Consider the following 24,059-nt stretch of genomic DNA (forward strand, 5'->3'; position numbering starts at 1 on the left):
TCAAATGTACAAATGTCACGTATTCACTGAAAAATAGGCACATCATAGGACATAATACTCGTATCGAGTATATATTACTCGTATAGGTAGTCAACGTAATTTGTCCAGGATAATAGGTACATTGTATAAAACACGTTTTTTTTATAATAGTTAAGTAGATCACTTTACTTTGTTTGGCACGTTGGCACAATGTGATTTTAAATAGTTTTGGGAATGTAGTTATTATAGGGATTAAAATTTAACCTAACATATGCCGTGAAAATACAAAATTCATATATTTTTTATCTCCTATGTACGGTGAACAATTTTAGTGCATTGTATGAATAATTATTTCATTAAATATTTGAACATTACAGATAATAATCATTGACTCTACACATTCAGTATACATAATCAAAAATTTCATTATACAATAAAAATATGTATCCAGGTTCTGTGATCCAGGTACTAATTTCTGTTGATACAATTTCTACCTACAGTTACAGTAGGTACTTACACATTTTAGTGATGAGTATATAAAAATTACCCTCATGTAATAATTTGTAAAACAATGTCTCAATGGGATTTAATTGAAAATGCAGAAAATATGTAAAATTAAGTAAATAGGTGATCACTTTCAAGCATAGTAAGAAGGTAAAAAGACAAAATATAAACTAAAATACACCAGTCGTAATTTATGGTTAAAATAAATCCCAATAAAATATAAAAAGTACATATAGACATTACAATAACTTCTAGCTTAAATATAAATATTTGTGATAGTGCGATAATTTATATGTATAGAGGCATTTTCGATAAAAGAAACTTATGGATGCATTAATATATTTTTAGTTTTATATGTTTCATATTATACATTTTTTTCTTTATTACGTGCGTCCAGCGCCGTATTTTACGATTTTTAAACCAAGGAGAGCAAACTTTTAGTATGTAACAATGCGAGCCTAAATGTAGGTATATAAATATTATAAATAAAGTATTTTGGATTTAAAAATGACCATATACACACACAACATGGTCGTCTTATAAATGAAACCCTACAAAACGTACGGCTATAGTTAGCACTTTATCAGTATAAAAAATCTAGATCACAAATAAATAATACGAGGCATATTATTGGCCTTCAGTGTTTTGTTGTTCATACATTTCATTATTTAAAATAATAAAAAATACAAACGACATTAAACATCTATTTTTATAGATTTACTTAGATATACCACAAATACACTCTACAACATATGCTTAAAGTTTACATTGATCTAAATGTATTTATTCTAACAAAGGGTCGAATTGAGAACAGATAAGATGTCGTATAAAAGAACCCCTTATACAGTTAAAGAAATTTTATTGCTAATAGATCATACCCTATATGAACAATTTATATCAATAGGGAAAATGTCTCTATAATTTTTCTCAAGACAACCCGTCTGTGGCAATACGCCGCGTCAGTGACGCTTCGCTCGAAAGGCTAAGCACACAGAGTACACTTCATACAGTGTGAGATTGTATTGTACTATTGCTGTTAGGCTGTTTAAAAGCATGCGGATTTGATCACACACGCAGAATTGCCCCGTACGCGTTCTTACAATTCAATGTAACACGTGGAATATGCACGCGAGACGCGGAAAAATGGAGTGCCATCCCGCGTGCATGATGAAATCCGCATGCTACTAAAGCCAAGCCTTAGGGTAAACGTGTCTATTACCGTCCATTTATTCTTTCCTCAACTTATCATATTTTTTTCTCAAGTCCACCCTCCTCCTGTCTGCCTCGCGTGGATCACGACCCAAACTCCTGCGTCTCTCCGTCGATCTCGCCGAACACGTAGCCGCCGAGACCGTCCATCTGCAGGAAGTGGTCGTGGTGCTTCCACAGGGACTTCCGGTGGGAGACCGTGAACAGGGATATGCCCATCTGGTGAGGGTTGAAGAAGAATTAATTATATAGCATGGTAATTTAGGGCGGCTTGCACCAAAAAAAAATACGCCATTAAATCAATGGCTGTCTTGCTTGGGCAGTATAATGTGATTAAGAGCAAGAGATCATAGATTTAATTTTGCTTTTTGGTGCAAGCCACCCTTAGTGTACGGTAAACGGTTTTTTTTGGGTTAGCAGCCCTACTCACCATGCAAAAGCTACTTGGGTAGCTTAAGAATTAAGAAAAGTGGAGTACCTATTAATTTCTACTCTCCCTTTCCGCGCTCTAGTGTGTATTTTCAACAAGATATTCATATAAACACGAAAGTTAGCGATTAAGTATGTATGTTGTCTGAACTGATTTGTACAAAACTTTACAGTATTTATATAAAAAAACGTATAAAAAATAAAGGTAAAAATACATTAGAATAACATACAAGCTACTTTTCATACCGGAATTCCTAAACGAAAATCTTTTTTGGCGAAGGATCTCATAGGATAATCACTAGCTTTACTAAGAGTATAGAATGTAAGTGGTATAGGTTACCTCCCGACAGTACTGGTACATCTGTCCCTCCACATCGACGGACACGGCGCTCGTGCACTCGTCCAGGATCGCGAACTGCGGCTCGTGGTAGAACAGACGCGCCATCTGCGGGACAAACATGGTGATGATGTACCACAAACGCCAAGTAAGTATTGTATAGGTATGACCAAATTCAATGGTAATCAAAAAGGTAAGTAGGCGAACTTAAGAACAGATGCGCGATCTGGTGGATGAAGACGAAGTATGAAGTTTAAATGGGAGTGCCGCAAGGAATCGTCTTGGGCCCAGTGCTTTTTCTTCAAATTATGTGTTAGAATAAGTAGGCAAACTGCGTCTCAAGGCTTCTACAAAGAGTCAGAGATAAAGAGTGCATTGTTGATCTAAATCAAACTGTTTATGAAAATAAAATTAAAACTATAAACCCGTCTGTAAAGCGCCTGTAAGGTTAAGACACAGTATAAATACGGCGACCCGCTGCTTCTCGCCGCCCTCGCTGCGACAGGTAGCTCAGCTGCATACAGAGACATGGCGACAGGTAGACACAGTATACATACAGAGACATGGCGACAGGTAGACACAGTATACATACAGAGACATGGCGACAGGTAGACACAGTATACATACAGAGACATGGCGACAGGTAGACACAGTATACATACGGCGACCCTCTGCTTCTCACCGCCCTCGCGCGACAAGTAGCTCAGCTGCATACAGAGACATGGCGACAGGTAGCTCAGCTGCATACAGAGACATGGCGACAGGTAGACACAGTATACATACGGCGACCCGCTGCTTCTCGCCGCCAGTAGCTGCGACAGGTAGCTCAGCTGCATACAGAGACATGGCGACAGGTAGCTCAGCTGCATACAGAGACATGGCGACAGGTAGCTCAGCTGCATACAGAGACATGGCGACAGGTAGCTCAGCTGCATACAGAGACATGGCGACAGGTAGACACAGTATACATACAGCGACCCTCTGCTTCTCGCCGCCAGTAGCTGCGACAGGTAGCTCAGCTGCATACAGAGACATGGCGACAGGTAGACACAGTATACATACGGCGACCCGCTGCTTCTCGCCGCCGGACAACACGTCCATCCAGTCCTCGACGGCATCCCAGCCGCCGTCGCGCTGCGACAGGTAGCTCAGCTGCACGATGTCAAGGAACTTGGTCAGCTCGGCGTCCGAGCGCCCGCGCCGGAGCATCTCTTCGCGCGTTTGCGGGTAGATTATCTGGACGAAGATAAAGATAAGTACATTATTTATGGGTTCTTGGGATACATCAGTGGCAGTGGTGAAATACATGTCAAATGGCTCTGCATCTTCTACGCAGAAACCTAAAACAAGCAAAGGAGTTTTGCAAGAAGCAGGGTAGATTTTGTAGTTTTGCAAAGCTCAAGACGCTTGCTATTGAGTCATTGTGGTTCACTCCCGCCCTATCTAAGCTACATAGCTGACGGTCCTAGAATGTACCGAAGGTTATGTTGTTAAATGAGAGTCACGCTGGGCTATGCTATGACTATAATTATCTATGTATTGGTTTAGTCGACATTTTGGAATTATCTAAAAAGTCGATGTGCATTAGCACATAAATAAACCCATTTTTTCTTCTTTGAATCGTTATTTTTTACTTTTTCATTCATCTCTGCTAGACATAATTATTTACCTGGTCCCTGAAGGTGCCCAGCGTCATGTAGGGGCGCTGCGGCACGTAGAACAGCTTGCCGCGCGGCGGCTTGGTCAGCGCGCCTCCGAACACGGGCCACAGCTCGCCCAGAGTCCGGAACATGGAGGATTTGCCGCAGCCGTTGGGGCCGCACACTAGCACGTTTATACCGGACCTGGGGAAGGGATTCTTGTTGTTTAGGGGTATTAGAAAAGGGGATTTATAGTTTCAGCTGGGGTGTTAGGCTGCGGGTATGAAGCTTGCGACGAGCGAAGCGACTGAATGCATTTGATTACATCGCCATCGCGCCGGCCTGCCGTCGCTCCACCCGTAGCAAGTTTTGTAACCGCGGCCATAGGGCTTGCTCACTAGAATGGAGTATTTATGTTTAAGTAAAGTATCCATTAAGGTCTAAACTTTCTAGCTTGGACTTTAGACCGCTCCCCTGTAATGTAAGGCCGTTTTTCAGATATAGACAAAGTAGAACTAAACTTGCATAGAATGAGCACAATTTATTTTTTGTTTTACGGTAATTTTCCGTACAAATGTGACCTGAAGAAAATTTGAAAAAAATACTTACTTGACTTCGAAACAGAGCTCCTTTATGAGAACGTCTCCATTGGGAGTCACTAATGGAACCTTGTCAAACTTGATAATGTTGTCCTGATAGATGATTCTGCCTGCTCCTGGTGCTAGGATCATTGGTGGTCCTGAGGACAACGCAAAATGCGTTTTACTATTGTTAAAGGTTTTTCTATGTGTTAATGAGAGTGTAGATTGGTTAAGGGATCCATTGGCTTGTGACTCCGCTTGTCATTTATCATTTTCGCTCTTGTAGGAGAACTAATTAAATAGTCTATTAGATACGATGATAATAATAATACTGCTTTTGTTACAGACATAGTCGACTAAATAAAGAAGTGGATTTTTTTGTAAACTCATTAATTCTGCACTGCTTGCAACACAGGCTGGAATTTTATTTTTCATTTTTGCAAATTGTTTATTCTTGTAACTAACCGTAAGTTAACCTACTCAAGTTATTAACCAAATCTTACCATTCCCATGTCCATTAGCCGTACTGTTATCCAGCATAGTCCTTGTGTACTTCCCCTTATTAACCTCATCCAACACCACCCTCAGCTGGGTGACTCGCGAGGTGAGTCCCGCCAGTTTAGTCAACTCGCGCCCGGAGAGCACTAGCCGGCCTATAGCTTCCGCCATCTTGACCAGCATGCGCCCGTATGTGTAGTAGTGCTGGAATAGAGACGTATGGGTTATAAATAATACTTATAATATAACCCCCTTTCATCCATTCATGGAAAAGTTATAGGACGTTATAAATATTGAACTGTTTTGTGTCTCTGACTGACTATGTCAAAACACAAATTGAATAGCTAAACGTCCTATAAACTTGTTTATGAAATAATGATAAGGGGGTTACGATATACCTCATATACCTAAAGTTATAAGTGAATTTTAGGTATAATTATGTAAACTACAAGTTTGTTTGCGCGAGATCCAATAAAAGATGCCTATAGGTACTACTCATAAACGGTCGCTAAACCTAGTATGGCTGATGTGCATATTACTGGCACGATAAGAGAGGTAACTTAAGTATTAGCCAGTCAGATAACATGTCAGTCGCTGACTGCCCAAAGTGCACTGGATGTTCAATATGGTACAGTAGATACGTCACTCGGGGAGGCCCCTTTCATGACTGTCATATAATATGACGGTAAGTATAAGTAAAATGTGCTTACCTTAAACCTATCGTTATCGCTGCCAGTGGTGAGTAGATTGTGGTCCTTCACAAAGAACGGCCGGGACACCGCGAAGAAACCCACCGTGATAGCAATGTCTGAAACACAGGAAACATAATATAAGCACGATGTAACTACAGATGTAGAGTTCATTATTTATTAATAGAGCGATCTTTATCAGCTAGGAATCGACATAGACCTCTTCCAAGGAGCGCAAAAATGACTTTATCCTCGGCCTTTATTATCATACTACCGTTAACGTTGTCGGTCCAGCAGACTAGAGCGCTGTATTGTTGCAAAAAAATCCTCTTACATTTCCCAAAAAGGTTATGAAAAAATATATTCCAAAATTGATCTTAATTAACTTATGGCTTTAAAAGTTCGAGGATTAGATTTATTTTCCAAACTTCAGATTATAATGTGATTTTAATAACTTACATTTAGCGATGATGTTGTCGACGAAGCCCATGCCCACCCTGAAGTTGAGGAAGCGGCGCAGGTGCCGCGTCAGCTTGTAGAAGCTCGCCAGCAGAGTCAGCTGCTCTCTGTGGTTACCCTGTGAAAAGATTACACTTATTTATTTATAATCAATGCAATTTTTATAGACCTTTGTGTTAAATTACTCGAGATATTTAAAGAAAGACATAAAAATCCTTGAGTTGTTAGGTCTAAGCGTACGTATGGACCGTACATACTTGTTGTTTTATACTTTGTGTCTCTTCTTACGAATTGGCTGCACCTTATACGACCGGCGTACTCTAAGCATGTCAGTTCCATGGGATTACCTATGCTGACTTAGCTAAAGTCTTTCACACTGATAACAAACCCTATTCGTCCATGAAGGTCTGGTTTGCATCGAAATAACCTTTTGAAATGCTGAATCCATTTAGTTCTTACATCTAGTATATTACTTTGGTTATATCCACTGGTATGTACTGAGTGAACCATGTAGGAAAATACAGTGTTTATAAGAAATTGTAAAGGATAAACAAACCTGGTAGAAAGCGATTTCCTCAGAGTTGGTGATGAGTCGTGAGTTCACGTATCTGAATTCACCCTCCAGCTTCTGCTCTTCGACCGTGAGGCGCGCTGTGGGAAGACATAATATCAAAATAATACAATGTGTGGTGTAATTAACAACATAACATTTTATCCAGACATGGTGAAACAGGTAATATGTAAATCGAGATCTGTATGTTTTTGCAACTACGTATTTCAAGTAGGTAGCCGGTCTAGGTCTTTAAATATAATATACAACATAATATGTATAATTATAACGAAATATAGACCTCAGATAACAAACAATACATAAATTCACATGACCAAGGTTTACAGTTATCTTGCACGCTAATTAGTTAATTGAATTTATACTATTGTTTTTGTGTTTCTTATTTCTTAATAGCCGATGCAATGGCTCTGACGTCAATGACACGGGTTTATCAAGATTTGTCTCACTTTAAATGCTTTTCGCCGTGGGAATTATGGGATAAAATGACCCTATCACATACGCATAAATAATCATTTTATTATGAAACTGTCAGTCGCTCAGTGATGACGTAAAAGAAGGACACAAACTTTCACACAGCGAACTGTAATAAGCAGAGTTCGTTCCTTTCACACTTATTAAGTAATGTTTATGGAATTGGTACCACAGCCTCATATATCCAATCATAACATGCCTTTTTTCTGTCGATTGTCCGTAGATTTTTATTTTATTTATATCATTCTCGCTTTGCTTGTTTAAAAACTACAGTATGTTTGACCTGAATGCAGTGTTGTCACTGTCACTACGAAATTGTTGATTTATGATAATGACGATGATGTTCATCTTCTAATCGAATAGGTGACAAGCACATACGCGTTAAATGAATGTTTGTCACCGTAGAGTAAAGATGGGATAGTCAGGTTAGTCTCAGTCGTTGGCTGCCAGGAACCAGGCGATACTCAAGAAAGAAAAACTTTTTCCGTTCGCCCCATGATCTTTATCTTGGTGATGATGATAGTAATTACTCACCGGTCGGTTTCCTGAGGTGTGTGAGCAGCACTCCAGACAGGAATAGATACGCCATCATTATGCCGGGAGTCTGAAATTTAGACAGATTTTAGTTAGAATCCGTATTAAATAATGTGTTTATGGGAAATATAGGTAAGTACATCGAGCTTCGTTGCATATATTTTTTTACCGTATCGATTTAGCTTTTCGCACACCAAATGGTCAGCATTCCTAGTTCTAACGAGACTATAGTTAACCAAATATGTAAATAAAACATCATCATAACAAAACAACCGCTTACCGTAGCGCCCAGATTCATAGTCAGCCTGTTCAGATATATCCCTATATCCAGCATCGGCTTGCTGATGTTGCTGTACAGGTCGACCACGGTCTCGCAGAACTTCTCCACATCTCAATTATTCCGCCATGAGTGTACCAAACAAATAAAACAAAAGCATCCGTCTACTTACCGTAGCGCCCAGATTCATAGTCAGCCTGTACAGATAGATCCCTATATCCAGCATCGGCTTGCTGATGTTGCTGTACAGGTCTACGACGGTCTCGCAGAACTTCTCCACGTCGGTGGTGAGCAGCTGATCCGCGTTGGAGATGCGGTTGTCAAGGTTCGTCACCTGGTAGTATGTGAAGCCTCTGGTGGGAGGAAACGGGGGGTTTAGAATAGTTGGGGAAAAGGCTACTTGGCAGTACGGTCTGGCAAGGTAGTGTATTTCATCACCATCACGTCCCCTCTGCTGGGGCTCGGGTCTCCTTTCAATGAATGAAGGGTTTTAGGCTAATGCGGGATGGTGAACCCCAACAAGCAAGCTTGTGCTGAGTGAGTTGTCGGATAAGTGGGCAACCCGACTGTCAAGCTGCCCGAAGGCCTCTGACTAGGTTTAACATTGAGTATGAATGGTCTGGAGACGAAATAGGCAGACGTTCCCCTCTGGCGGGGTGGTAGGCCAGAAAGGCCCACCGATTTATAAAAACTAGTTGCAGTCTCAATTTTCACTAGACTCAATCTAGTTGACAAAGCGTTCGTTTCAGAGAAAATGATTTGTTTACATACTAAAATGACAGCTTCAATTCATAGAATATCCGGATTCCGGATTTGGTCACAGATTTGGTCATGGTCTATTGTTATTAGCTGTTTTCTAACAACCAATGTCAAAAAAATGCAATAGTGATGTACCGGTATATAGATATGTATTAATCGACAAAAAATTACAAAGTTGGGAAGCGTCCGTAGTCGAATTGGCTTCAGTAATCGTAACTGATCACTGAGGTTAAGCAACAACTGACACGGTCAGCCATTGGTAGGTACAGCATGAGTTACCGATTTCAAATGGTTCTTTTCTGGACGCTTCCGTGCTTCGGAAGGGACGTTAAGCCGTGGGTCCCGGTTGCTGCTTCGGCAGCAGTCGTTAAGCCTAGTCAGAGGCCGCCCGAAGGGGCGGCTTGAAAGCATCTGACCGTCGGGTTGCCCACTTACTCGACAACTTCAGTGCATTGTACTCATTAAAAAACGGCGATACGGCTCGCGACCTATCACGTGAGTATAAATGTACAGCGAAAAGCGGGTGACTTCGTTTATTAATCATTCCTAATTAAATTTAACTATACCTTATTAATTTGAAATGGCTTGTATTTAAACCTCCACCAGAAATTATATGATACTGCCGCCAATAAATTCGAAATCTCCGCCAAAACGGATAAATCATCACCAAATCATGCTTCCCAAATAATTTTTGAAATGAACCAAATAATTTTTTACTGCATACTGTAAAACTATATTGACACCATTAAAATTTATTTCAAACCCAATAAAGTATATCATCGCTATATAGATGTAACCAATATATTCTTTTATCAGTATCATTTTAATAATCCTTTCTAACCAAAAAAAGTAAAAGTAAATATTAAAAATTAAGTTTATACCAAATAATAAATAGCTTATCCCAAAACAAAGTCACTTGTTAAATTGCTTTATGAATTAATTAAATAATTAGTATGTGCCTAGTAAAATCTATCCGTTACGCCATCTCGACTCCCATTCGTGTGGCCGAGGGTTTGAATTTTGCCATGTACCAATAAATTCTATAGAAATAAGGAATTGAAATACAATTTATTATAGTTAAGTGCTTGGTGCTTGGGGTTTCTCTGATGGATCGTATCAGAAATGAGGTTATCTGTCAGAGGACTAAGGTTATTGACATAGCTGTCAAAATATGCAAGCTGAAATGGCAGTGGGCTGGTCATATCTGCCAAAGAACCGATAACTGTTGGGGTAGACTAGTTCTCGAGTGGAGACCTCGAACAGGCAAACGCAGCGTGGGACGCCCTCCTGCCCGCTGGACTGACGACCTTAGGCGGGTTGTGGTTGGATGAGGAAGGCCGAGGACCGAGTGTTGTGGCGCTCCTTGGGAGAGGCCTATGTCCAGCAGTGGATGATCATTGGCTGGTGATCATGATGATGATAGGTAAATGTATGTATATGAGTATGCGGGCGCGGGGGGATGGCGCCGCTCAAATTTGACCTTGTCCAGAAGGGGTGAATTTGCCGCGATGTATTGAGGTCGATGTACTAGACATCAATTCATTGCGTCCACAAGCATCGCGCAAATTCAAAATTCATGCCGCACCACTCTTAAAGCCGCAAATGCCTACATATTAAAATTAACAGTTAAATCGATTACCTTTATACTATATTTTATATTGTTTTTGGGTAGGATAATTTGGTGATATAAAAAAAATTGAACACTTAGTTTTGGTGTCAATGTTTATATTTTTGTATAGCATAATTTGGTGATAATTTATCCGTTTTGGCGACGAAAAAGATTTTCTATTGTAAACTTGCAATTATTTGGAGGCGTGTTTATTTATTTTGGAACGTAAACGTTTTTTTTTGGGGTTTCGATTTTGGAGTTGATTTAATTAATTTGGTTTTAATAAAATTTTTTGGTGCAATGTATTAGCGTACAATTATTTTTTTTGGTGATGATTTAAATTGTACCCATTTGAAATTAGTATTTGTAACCCATGTTCTCGAATTCATCGATAACACTTATCGATAATTGTTACATCCATTGGCAAGAAAAATGAAGACACTGTGTTCATTATTAAATGTCACGTCACGTAACCCTTATTGCTGGGAATTAAAACTCATAATGATATGTCCCATGAGACATAATCATGGTAAACGGTAAAATTTCTCCCCGCAAAAAATGGCAGACTTTTTTGTATCAAGAAAGGTCGCTATGACGCTTCCCGAGGGTACACCCGAGTCCGCGTTGTTCTATGAGGTTTAAAGACTAGTATATATAGGCTAGCAGAATTAATCGAATGAATAATTAAAAATCTGCACAGGTCATTTCGTAATTTTCAACTTTTACACTCGTTGGTTGCTGAAAACTTAACTAATTTAATTTGTACTCTAGTCGTTTTATATGGAGGTAAACTTAATAATACATAATTTTAGCATACATTTGCGGAAAATATAGCGACTGCGCCATATTGGCGTTTTCTCACAATCCGTGTTACTTTTACGATTGTGATAATGTTGTTACTCGTTGCCTTGTTTATGAATAGTTTTCGTTTTCAAGCTTTACAGCTAAGAAAAACCCAATGGTAGAAGAGGTATTTCAATTTACGCTTAGATTTATGTAAATATGACCCGTTTGACCCAATCTATGTATGCAAATTAATATTTAACTTGTAGTTAAAAAATAATACCTACTAATTAGTGTCGATACTGCACCTACATACGAGTACTTATCATTTCGTATGAGTTTCATTATCCTAGTCGAAGATTATTTCTAGTCAGTTTCGGAGCGCTGCATTTTTCGTCAGTCTAAAGTGACCCTGTGGCTTCATAAAGGAAAAATTTCGCACGTTATTCACGTGTGCACAGATAGCTGTTGTTTATACAAACTCATAGATCACGCTTTTATTCACTAAGTACTTATTATGACTTATCGATATCACTCGATAAGTTTAAGGTCAAGTCAGGTATAGACGTATCCAGTTACTATGAAATATGCATAGAATCTTTAATAATTCATTCTACTCGTAACTAGCTAGCTGACTGATTGGCTAATTAATATATCGGATATTGCCATGCCGGTAATACACTCGCGAGTGATCAAAAAGTTCCATTTACAATAGCACCAAATTAGTAGTAAACGGAAAAATTTGGTGTCGACATTTTGGAGGTAGTTTCATTTTCATTGCTGATAGAGTCCGACAAAGCTAACTTTGCAACGGATGAGTAAAAGATGGGAGATATTTTTTTCTAAATAAAGAAAACCAATCCTAATCCTAACTAATATTATAAATGCGAAAGTAACTGTGTCTATCTGTTACTCTTTCACGCCAAAACTACTGAACGGATTTGAATGAAATTTGGTATACATACGGTCTTGACCTTGGGAAAGAACATAGGCTACTTTTTATCCCGGAATTCCCACGGGAAAACTTTTTAAGGCGAAGCGAAGCGCGCGGGAACAGCTAGTGCTATATAATTTTGCACCAGTGAGCGATATAGATTTGATGATGATGAAAATAAGAATCGAGCCAGGAAATAGTATTGAACGAATGTGCGACATGCGTAGGTAAGGTAATGAAGGTCGACTAAGTGGAAATTCGTAATGTTTACCTACTATTGGCAGAAATAGCTTGTTGAACATCCAAGTGTAGACACGAATTCATAAGAAGGTATAACAGGGGAAATCCATGCTGGCCCGATTTCAGGTGGTTTCATGGTAGGACACAGAAATATTCAGGTCTTGAATGAATCTACTCTCTTATCAGAGACTGAATTGCTGACCAATAGCCATCTTTCTGGCACAAAGACCGGAGAAAATAACCGAATTAAATAAGTAAGTACCTATGCAAATAGTCATTACTCAACACTCCACAGCAATCAATAACATTACTGTACACATAACATCGTGTGAAACAAATAATAATAAAATTATGACGTGTATTTTTTAGACAAAACATAACATTATCTGATAACCAGTCGCACAAATTAAATAATAGCCGCATGTGTTTATTTTCGTAGCAGACTAACTTCGGAGGTGTAATTTTGGATTGATACACGAAATCCGGTTTGTATGACGAGTCATTAGCAACATTAGGTACGGTCGGTTTCATAAGTACATAGGTTCATACACTTTTGTACCTTGTTAAACTAATACTGTAATTTTAAAGAGGGATGTTATATGTTTAACGTGTCTTTGTATCTGTCTGTAGTAGCGTAGCCCCCAAAAGGCTGAACCGATTTTTGATTAATTATTTTAGGGTCGTAGTCGTAGGTAATACCCATGTTATTAGTATCACAAGTGTTCTTAGCTGTGCTTCATGAAAATCTGTGCAGCAGTTCGATAATTATGCGACTTGTAGTGTTGAATGTCGGTCCGCAAACAAAAAAAAACTTTACGTAATGGTGAACTCAGTATGAACGGACAAAGTCCAAGTAATTCCCAGAAATATGTTCGTATTTATATTAACTACCGACAGCAAAAAAGGGTTCGTATACTTTCATTTGTCTTGGTATCTCTCTGTTTCTGTCAAGGATGCTTCGAGATGATTTGTCATAGATTTCAGCTAGCAAGCGTATAATATACCGATTGCATTGCTCTCGTTCGTTCGTTCGACTTTCGTAGTGACCGCCTGATATCCTGGATTGCAGGCAATGACAGTGGACTAGTAGCATCAATGCATTATTGATACAAATGCAATAATCTTATAATTTTTTTTTTTTTTTACACGCACTCACGCCTTGTACTAATGTACTCCCTTGCGGGGTAGGCAGAGGTGCATTGCTGCACCCACTTTTCGCCAGAGTGTTATGTTAGTCCCAATGTAATAGGGGGCGGGCCTATTGCCATTTTTACGGGCACATCCAAGACCCGAGAACAAATATCTGTGTTTAAACAAATATCTGCCCCAGCCGGGAATCGAACCCGGGACCATCGGCTCAGTAGTCAGGTCACTAACCACTACGCCATTCGGTCGTCTCTTATAATCTGTCATAAAAATATGCTATCTATCGACCTGTATGCTGATAGCATTATCTGATACAACTCTTACTACCCAGAAGGTACATAAAACCAGGAAGCGATGATATGAATATCGCAAGAGGTATTTAGAATAGAATATTAGTCATAAAAACTTGGACTTTAGTCTTAGGTCTTCTGGTAGGTATAACTTTCTTTTATTTATTTCCTATTTTAATACAGTTTAACGACCTTTTCAAATTAACATTGTTTGACTTCAAAGCAGGTATTTAATGTTAATGGACATTAGACACATACGTACTGAAAAACCACTAAAACACGTATTAGATGCATAAAGTAGATAGGGCTATAGTTGTGCTTAATGTGTGTCTAGCTAGATTCTAGATACTGAAGTTATCTGAGTTAGCTATATATGGATTAATTGATTAACACCTACTTATAGTCAGTGATTATATCCGATAGGGAGCTATTATAATATTGCTGTGAGATATAGATTTTTTTATTTAATTAATATGACCAACTATTCAATAAGACTAATAAGTAAATAAATAAGACAGAATAAGGCCCATAGTCTGTTGCCATCTTCTACAATTCGAAATAACATTAACCCTTTTCGTACAACTTTCCCAACCCGAGAACCGAACCCAAGACTACACAGTTCAGGCTCGCCATTCACAGACGGATCGTGGTTTACCACGCGGCAGTGAAAGTATTACTAAACGTGTTTACAGTGAAGGTAGTATTGCGTTTGCGTGGAGTGGTGCGTTGCGTCATGATGTCAGGTGCTCTATTGATGTTCATTGTCTGAGAATTTGCATTGCTTTGTGAATCTCTCAAGTTAGAGGAATTCCTATGTGAGAAGATATGTTGGCTTATGGCTTATAGGTAAAGTTATTGGAAGAATTGCCGTTTTATTAAAAAACGTATTAATGTAAACTAGGTTCTGTAACTGAATCGTAGGTATGATCTTTCGTCATTGAAATATAATTATCTACAGACGGACAGAGAATATCGTCAATCTTATTTATAAATCTCTTCTCTTATCGGTCAGGTGTACATAAAATACTAGTTATAACACTACTTATTATAATATTATAAATAAAGTGAGAATTCAAGTTAATAATTGAGTATTCCTGTATGAAACAATAGAACTCTCACGAAAGCCGCGCTCGGTCTGACCCTGGCCGATGCAAGGTAAACTCATAAATTACAATACATTTGGCGGGCATTAGGCCTAGACCTGGGCATAGTGACTAAAATATTGCTTCCGCTGTGCGACAGATCAGTTTAATTAAACCATAGGTAGATGATGAAAAGCTTGCTTTTCTCTATATATCTACAAATTATGACACTATATAATTATATAATTCGTGTAAGTTTGATATTGCAGATGATTCGAAAAAAATAGCATAATATTTTTACAGAAGCCTTAATAATTTAATTTCAGATTTGGAAAGGTCTAAATGTATATTATTTTCAAAGTGCATAACGAATGAGTTTGTATGAATTAAGATGAAGCAACGATGCTGTCTAGTGCCTACCCATCTGAGGGATAGGCATGAGCGCGTATGTATGTTATTATAGGTACATATAATTATGTAGTGCAGATACATAATACTATTTTGTGTATAAATGTAGGTGTACTCACTTCATGTAGTTTTCATACAGGTGCATGGTCAGATTCGTTCGGATATTCAGTTTCATCTCCCCTATGCTCCATTTTAGTATGTTGTTCACTAACGATATCTGTAAAGTAAAATATTCATTGTAAATGGATAAAGATTATAAGCAAAAATAGTTTTTAATACTCATGGTATACTGACTCTTTCATTGTAGGTCCCTATTAATATCCCATTCCACAGAGAATGACATCAGATAAAATAAAAACTATCCTTATTCGAAGGTTCTGTCTGATGTCTTTCGCTGTGGAAGGGATATAGAAAATATATTTTATAAATGTTGCCTCTTTTGCATTTACTGCCTTATTTAATAAAATTCCACCTGCTTTCTGCTACTAACAAAAGATACACTAGTATAAGGACACAGAATTCAGGTCACATCATCATTATCAGCCAGCAATATTGGTAGCGTAGCCATAGGCATCTCCCAAGTAGGACCACAATACTCTTTTCATAATTATCTTTAACAAATTTCAACTCAATTGAATCAGTGCTCAGCTAGCTAGTCTAGCCGTGAGACACGTGGGTGCAGTAAATAGTGTTATATATTTGTGAGTCATTCAATATAAGACTCTTTAAATGGTTCATACTTTATACCAATCACCTCTTATAGTAAATAAATTGGTAGGTAGGTATATGTCTAGTATATTCGTAGGTATGTTACTTGTACTCACCAGAGGCATAGCAGTGAAAAACTGTGTCAGAAGCCTCACAAACTCCTTCTTGTTCATTGATATGATTGATCTGCAATTTAAAGCATAATCAGTTTTATTTATCAAGACAAATAACAGATACTTGGAAAGTATGTGAGATTATGATTGAAAATATATGGATAAACCTATTATTATTGTTAAACAGTGCTTTATACATAAGACTGAAGTGACAGGGGTGTCTTTCCACCAGTCATGTGCCATATATATGTGAATGAAGTATATTTCCTCTAGTGCTATGCTATGTGGAGCCATTAATATGATTGGTTGACATCAAACACATCCATAATAATGTAGCATAGCTTATTCCAGGTGCCAAAGCACCCTAAACTTTGCTATCAATTAAAAATACATGATTATGGGAGTTTCAATTGGAATGCCCAATGCCCATGGTGGCTGAATCCAATAGAATCTGTCTTTGAATAAGAGTGTAAATGAGTTTGTCATTAATACATTAAAGTTATGTCTGAGTATAATATGGTATCTCTATGAATATACATATTGAATCAAGTTCAATGTAATAAGAATAGCTTTGTCACTGTTTAACATTATTAGAAACAATATTACTTATACATGCATGCACCTTTGATCTTTATGTTATTTAGTTTGCTTTTAATTTTGGTAGTCACAAACCAAATAATTTAACAATATTATACATATGGTTGTATAGATTCTCTCTGCAAGTATTGCCATTAAAGGTTTTCCCATTGTTTTGTCGGAAAACCCACTTATTACGGAAAAAATAAAAAACCGAAAAATTCCAATGAAATATAAATTTTAACTACTTGGCAGTAAATCTATATTTATATAACTTTTTTTTTATATGTGTGTGTCTTTAAAGGAACAGTAGGCATAAGTGGGTTGGTCATAATTCATAACAGCCTATCCCTGCTTCTTATCATTTCATGTTTTTAGTAAGCAGATGTTTCAAGTGATTTCATGAATACCAACTAACCAAGTATGAAGCACAATAATTACTGTATGTATGTTATGCTAATTCTGTTGACAAACTATAATGCAAATTAAATTACCATTGTGAGAACATAATTCATATTTTCATAATAAAGAAATAAAATGAAATACTATGTATTACTCAAATTTACCTTTTCCTAAACAAATACTATTATAATTCAAGTAAGAATAACCAAATACATACCCTTCTATCAAAGTGGTGTGCTGGATGAGCCACAGGTCGCACATAGATCTTGATATCAAGGAGAAGGCAATAAGAGCCATGTACCCAGCCTCCTTGGTCCACAGACCGGGCACCATAATCTTCCATAGTGCCTTGAGTTCCGCAAAGAACCTCGCATCCACTTGTGCTTTTGGACCTTTTTTGTTCTTCTCTTTGATCATATACTGGATTCTTTCTTCTGGGGATAGTGTACTGAGCTGCCCATCACTGCTTTTGCTAGAACAAAGTATGTAAACAGGTAATAGGATATCCAGTATTGTGATAGGTAAAGCCAGTCGAGCATGAATCGAAGAGGTTAGGCAATAAACGATGAATCACAACACACTTACCCTTTTGTTTTGAAAGAATTCCTGACATACCAAGCACTCAGTGCAGCCGAAGCAGCAAGGGCTATCTTTACGTCTGTCCTGGCGGTTAGTTTACTAAAATTTGCCATTATTCGTAAGTTAACACATTTAAACTATAGAAAATTGTTAGTAGCTACAGAGCCATAGAACTGGCTTCGAACTCTTGAATTAATTAACACAAGACGTCATAAATATCACGCCACTATCAGTACAATATCAATGAAAATATCCGACATTTACGTCAAAAACACGTTATTCTTGTCGGACAGCTGACGCGTGAATGAACGAATTGAATGAAATAAACAAAATGACCATAAAGAACGAAAAAAATTGTTACAACCAAACTAACTTCACTTGAATGAATAAAGTGGAAAATGATCAAAATAACAACTGAAGAGGCTTTACTTTGAGGACAATGCTACACAACAGGGTTTTAGAGATGTTCCTTGCTCTCGCTCAAATATTAATCTAGAGATGGGCACACAAATATACCTATTTACAACTGAATAGTCGATATAAGTGTGGAGCCCACTAGTGCTGCGTTATGGGTAGGGTAGGACGGTGGGAATAAAAAAAAGAAAAAAATAAATTAAAATCTTTTTTTATTACTGGCTCTATGAGATTCTATAATTTGTTCCTACTTACATTAAATGGAATGCTTTTATCACTTTTAATAACTAAAATAAATTAACTTAGTTAACTAATATTTACATCATTCATAGGAACTAGGCAATGTTCATAGAACATTTTCGAAGTCTGTTTTTGTCATGTCCGCTCAGCGTCTAGTCAACCTCCTCGACGGTGGGCCCGGCGTGGGGGGCGCCGCCGGGCGCGCCCGCCCCCGCCCCCGCCCCCGCGCCGTGCAGCTTGCTCATGAGCGGCGCGCACGCCTGCTGCAGCTCCTTCAGCCGGTGTTCGTACTCGTCGCGCTCGGCCAGCGTGTTGTTGTCGAGCCAGCGCAGCGCGTCGTCGCAGCGGCCGCGCGCCGCCTGCTTGTCCTGCTCGCTCAGCCTGTCCCCGGCGTCGTCCAGCGCCTGCTTCACGCCGAAGATGTAGGTCTCGAGCTGGTTGCGCGCCGCCACGCGCTCGCGCTGCCGCTCGTCCTCGTCCCTGTAGCGCTCCGCCTCCGCGAGCATGCGCTCGATCTCCGCCTGCGAGAGCCGCCCCTTGTCGTTCTTGATCACGATGTTCTTGGTGCGGCCGCTGCTGTTCTCCTTGGCGGACACGTTCAGGATTCCGTTGGCGTCCAGGTCGAAGGTCACGTCCACCTTGGGCACCCCGCGCGGCGCCGGCGGGATGCCGGTCAGGTCGAAGCGGCCGAGCAGGTTGTTGTCCTTGGTCATTGCGCGCTCTCCCTCGTACACTTGGATGGTGACGGCGGGCTGGTTGTCCGCGTACGTGGTGAACGTCTGCGACTGCTTGCACGGGATCTTGGCGTTGCGCTCGATGATCTTGGTCATGACGCCGCCGGCGGTCTCGATGCCGAGCGACAGCGGGGCCACGTCCACCAGCAGCACGTCCTGGATCTTGGAGTGCTGCTCTCCGCTGAGGATCGCGGCCTGCACCGCGGCGCCGTACGCCACCGCCTCGTCCGGGTTGATGGACAGGTTGAGCTGCTTGCCGTTGAAGAAGCTCTGCAGCATGCTCTGGATCTTGGGGATGCGCGTGGAGCCGCCGACCAGCACCACGTCGTGGATGGAGCTCTTGTCCAGCTTGGCGTCCCAGAGCGCCTTCTCGACGGGCTCCAGAGTGCCTCGGAACAGGTCCGAGTTGAGCTCCTCGAAGCGGGCGCGGGAGACGCGCGTGTAGAAGTCGACGCCCTCGTACAGTGCGTCGATCTCGATGGTGGCCTCAGAGCTGGACGAGAGCGTCCGCTTGGCGCGCTCGGCCGCGGTGCGCAGGCGGCGCAGGGCTCGGCTGTTGGCGCGGATGTCCTTCTTGTACTTGCGCTTGAACTCCTCGGCGAGGTGGTTCACGAGGCGGTTGTCGAAGTCCTCGCCGCCGAGGTGCGTGTCGCCGGCGGTCGCCTTCACCTCGAACAGCGAGCCCTCGTCGATGGTGAGGATGGACACGTCGAAGGTGCCGCCGCCGAGGTCGAAGATGAGCACGTTGCGCTCTCCCTTCAGGTTCTTGTCGAGCCCGTAGGCGAGCGCGGCCGCGGTGGGCTCGTTGATGATGCGCAGCACGTTCAGGCCGGCGATGGCCCCGGCGTCCTTGGTGGCCTGGCGCTGGGAGTCGTTGAAGTAGGCCGGCACGGTCACCACGGCGTCCCGCACCGCCGTGCCGAGGTACGCTTCGGCGGTCTCCTTCATCTTCGTCAGGACCATGCTGCTGATCTCTTCCGGAGCGAAGGTCTTGCTCTCTCCCTTGAACTCCACCTGGATCTTGGGCTTGCCGCAGTCGCTGACCACCCTGAAGGGCCAGTGCTTCATGTCTGCTTGTATCTTGGGGTCGTCGAACTTGCGTCCGATGAGTCTCTTGGCGTCGAACACCGTGTTGTTGGGGTTGAGCGCCACCTGGTTCTTGGCCGCATCTCCGATCAGTCGCTCCGAGTCGGTGAACGCCACGTATGAGGGTGTGGTGCGGTTTCCTTGGTCGTTGGCGATGATCTCCACGTTGCCGTGTTGCCACACGCCCACGCAGGAGTACGTGGTTCCGAGATCAATTCCGATAGCTGGCATTTTGATTTCTTCTCTTCTGATATTTATCTGGATTCTTCTCAAAAGTCTTCTTGAACTCTTCTTGAAAATTACTTCTTAAATACTTCGATGATAATTCGCTTGTTTCACTTGTTTGGTGTTTCCACCAGTTCGCTTCTTCTCTTCTCTTCGCTTGCTTGTATTTTCAAATACTGAATGCTTTGCCGCTCTTCGCGCGGGTTTATATACCCCACCGCCGCCAGCGAATCATGTGCGAGAATATTCTGGAAATGCCGCGAACGGCCAATCACAGTCGTTCTTTCGCAGAAAATTCTAGCACGTCATAAACTGGTCAACCAATCGCATCTGTCGAAAGAGACAACGATATAGGTTAGAAAGAGATGGACGATAGACAGTGTTGCAAGCGTAATACTTGTACAACTAATTCTAATAATTTTCGACTCGATACATGCCGTATGGATTTTGTGATTTCCTATTACAAATTTCGATTTTTGTTTGCGGATCCGATACCTATAAAATATTCAATTTTTTTCTATGTCTTTCAATAATTATAATATCGATCCCGATTTGGAAGGAAAATAATTATCCTTGTTTGCTTAAAAAATGTACACTGTGTCGGTCACTCTATCGAAGCAAAATTATTTTATAAGTATATTTATTTATAGAGTATAATTATAATTATAATTGTTTAAAAAATTAATTAGGTATTTATAGGTACTTGACGGTTGATCAATTAAAAAATCATGAAAGTAACTACTAAAGTATTAACTGTACAAAGTACAATCTAATGAACATTTAAAAGACCCGCTTTCAAACTTATAAAATGAATGAAAATGACTAAACATGATTTTTTTTTATTACCTACGCCTAACATTTTTATTTTGTAATAGTGACAAATTTATTTTCGTACGCTTGCAACACTGCACTGGTGGAAACTGGACTCTTCCTATAAGCTTCACATTTTCAACTCATTATGCAATCACATCATAATTTTACTTACTTCTTAAGTTCCCAAACACACTAGATTTAGAGGGTAAGTTACTTTTTATACCAAAACCCGCTGCCGCCCGGTAGTATAATATTTCACCTCCCCGTGTATGATAATGAGAGCAGGACACAATAATAAAAAAAAAACGTTTCGTTTCTGATCGGAATAGAACAGACCGAAACGAGTAGCGCGCTACTCGCGCCGCGCTACACTCAGGGAAAATCAATTCGGCATTGGGGAAAATCTACTAGACTTTTCTGGAACATTCTCTACGTACCGTAGACACTGGTATGGTAGTTATTAATGCAAGTACCTAGGTACTTTATTAGAAAAATATACCTAATATGAACGAGAAAAATATAAAATAAGCCTGAGTAATGCCTGAGTACCTACCTATTATACTTATAGTTTTTTTACGATTACATCTTACTTATCGGAAGTAATAACACTATTAAAAATATCGATATTACCTACGATACTTAGTATACTTTTACAGTCCAACTATAAAGTCATGGCAATAAAGACTGCGATTTTGCTAAGACTTTTTATCGTTATTTAAGATAAGTAGGTATATTTATATATGGCGTTTAGGTATGGCTTTTTAACGGATTTGTACTTAAATAAATATAATACTTACATCGATAAAATTTTAATACGGTCTGTACTTAACAATTACCAGGTTAGAATCCACTTCCGTTTTCAGAGGACTTTATAGTTTTACTGTAGTTAGGTATACGAGATTTTTTTCGTTGGGTAGGTACCTTTATCGATAAGTATTTTTGTCCATAGCTTTAACGCAGGTAACGTACCTACTAAGTACTTACCTATTTTTAAATAGGTAGGTAAGTACTAACTACTTGCTGGATAGGTAAAAAGTATGAAAAACACCAGAGTGTTGTTAATCAAGAGTAGGGTCAATTTGTCAACTTTAGTCATTGATCTAATATTACTAGCGTAATACTACTAGTACCTAGTAATACGCTTATAGTAAGTAATTAAAATTTATTAAATGACTTTAATTCATGAAATCAATAAGTAGGTAGGTATTATAAATAAAATAAATAAATAATAAATAAATAGTCATTTATTCCAGGTTTTATTAAGAGCTTTTTTTGTAGACGTTGCTGATAAACTTAACCAGGTTTGTTTCTAAATAAAATTTAAATTATAGTATAGGTACGGTGGCCTGCGCCTAAAAGTATACAGGCGGAGTTTTTAAAATAGCGATCCCTGATGATGAAGGGACCAGCTACATCTGTTATAAATCCGGGGACGTGTTGTGTGTGATGTGTGTAGCAGTGGTGTTTATGTGGATGTGCTTGTGCAGCATGTGAGCTTGAGATAGATATTTTAAAAACTGACTGAAAACGCCTGTATACTTTTAGGCGCAGGCCACCGTACATGTATGAATATATCTGATATAGATACTTAAATAGAATAAATACTTACCTAACTTGTTTTTTTAAATTAAATATGTTTAACGGTTTATTAAACTTTTTTTTTACCTTATCACCACCTCCTGTATAGGAACCTATACTCTGTCCATTATATTATTGGTTTTTTGACAGTCGAAATCCCATACATATACATATTTGATGACTGCAAAGGAAAACCAACTTTACTTACCAGACATAAGGAAACGTCAAGAATACAACAACATAGTGGAAGCTCTATAACTGATATTATTTTGTTGAGAGCATTCCATGCTAATCTTGTGTTCTACTACCATGGTTGAGATTGACTTATACATATACAGGATGGTGCAAAAAAGGACATACCACTGACTATTGAACTAATATTACTTAAGATTACTTTAATGAACCATTGATGTTGATTCTGAAGGCAGAAATTCTAATTTTAACGCTGTCAAACTTAAAAATTTGCTCGCATAAAATGACATTTACGGAAACAATCATAGAGTCGAATTTTAAACAAAGAAATTAAGGTTTTGACATCGCTAAATTTAAAATTTCTGCCTTCAGAATCGATATCATTGAATCAATAAATACTTAAATAAATATGTGGGGACATTTCACACACGGCCATCCGACCCCAAGATAGGCAGAGCCTGTGTTATGGGTGTCCAACAGCTGATATATCTATTTACACAAATCCATAGATAGATCTATCTATACATATTAAATAGATAAACGACAACCAGACACAAGACAAACACAAGTGCTTATCACACGAATGTTTGCCCTGGGTGGGATTCGAACCCGCGGCCCCAAGCTTCGGAAGCAGAGCAGCTTCACTACCGCCTAAGTTACGGTGCCGTCCAAACTATTATTAAATAGTTCATCGAAATATCAATTAACAAGCTAGTGATTCAATCAAAATGGATATTCAACCAGATGCCTGCGACAGAAATACTAAGCCGAAACCATGGAAGTAGAAAATTCTACTTCCATGGCCGAAACCAACGTGTGCGGCATGTTACTTAAGTAACTAAGTACCTATACATATACCTATCATTTATCTAAGCCCGAAAATGAAATCACAATCACAATCTTTTTATAAAAGAAACTTTGTTGGTCACGTGACTCTTTACTATGGAGAATGTTTTTTTTAGTTCATTTT

General features: G+C 39.5%; 2 protein-coding genes across 2 annotated transcripts; both read right to left on the reverse strand.

Moving 5' to 3' along the window:
- Window positions 1–1,718: 1,718 nt before the first annotated feature.
- Window positions 1,719–18,126, reverse strand: LOC105389199 (ATP-binding cassette sub-family D member 3). The gene is made up of 15 exons (XM_038105390.2): window positions 17,814–18,126; window positions 17,446–17,700; window positions 16,254–16,323; window positions 15,549–15,646; window positions 8,351–8,531; window positions 7,902–7,971; window positions 6,882–6,976; window positions 6,326–6,443; window positions 5,888–5,985; window positions 5,183–5,381; window positions 4,708–4,837; window positions 4,128–4,302; window positions 3,521–3,694; window positions 2,462–2,566; window positions 1,719–1,911 (listed from the first exon to the last, which is right to left on the reverse strand). Exons 1-15 carry the CDS (start codon window positions 17,918–17,920, stop codon window positions 1,777–1,779), a joined length of 2,010 nt encoding a protein of 669 aa, XP_037961318.2. The 5' UTR covers window positions 17,921–18,126; the 3' UTR covers window positions 1,719–1,776.
- Window positions 18,127–18,416: 290 nt separating this feature from the next.
- On the reverse strand, window positions 18,417–20,688 carry LOC119690407 (heat shock protein 68). The gene has a single exon (XM_038105394.2). The coding sequence runs from the start codon at window positions 20,510–20,512 to the stop codon at window positions 18,614–18,616; it is 1,899 nt and encodes a 632-aa protein (XP_037961322.2). The 5' UTR covers window positions 20,513–20,688; the 3' UTR covers window positions 18,417–18,613.
- Between the last annotated feature and the right edge of the window lie 3,371 nt (window positions 20,689–24,059).

Source organism: Plutella xylostella, chromosome 22 (assembly GCF_932276165.1).
Source record: "Plutella xylostella chromosome 22, ilPluXylo3.1, whole genome shotgun sequence".
NCBI classification, from domain to species: Eukaryota; Metazoa; Arthropoda; class Insecta; order Lepidoptera; family Plutellidae; genus Plutella; species Plutella xylostella.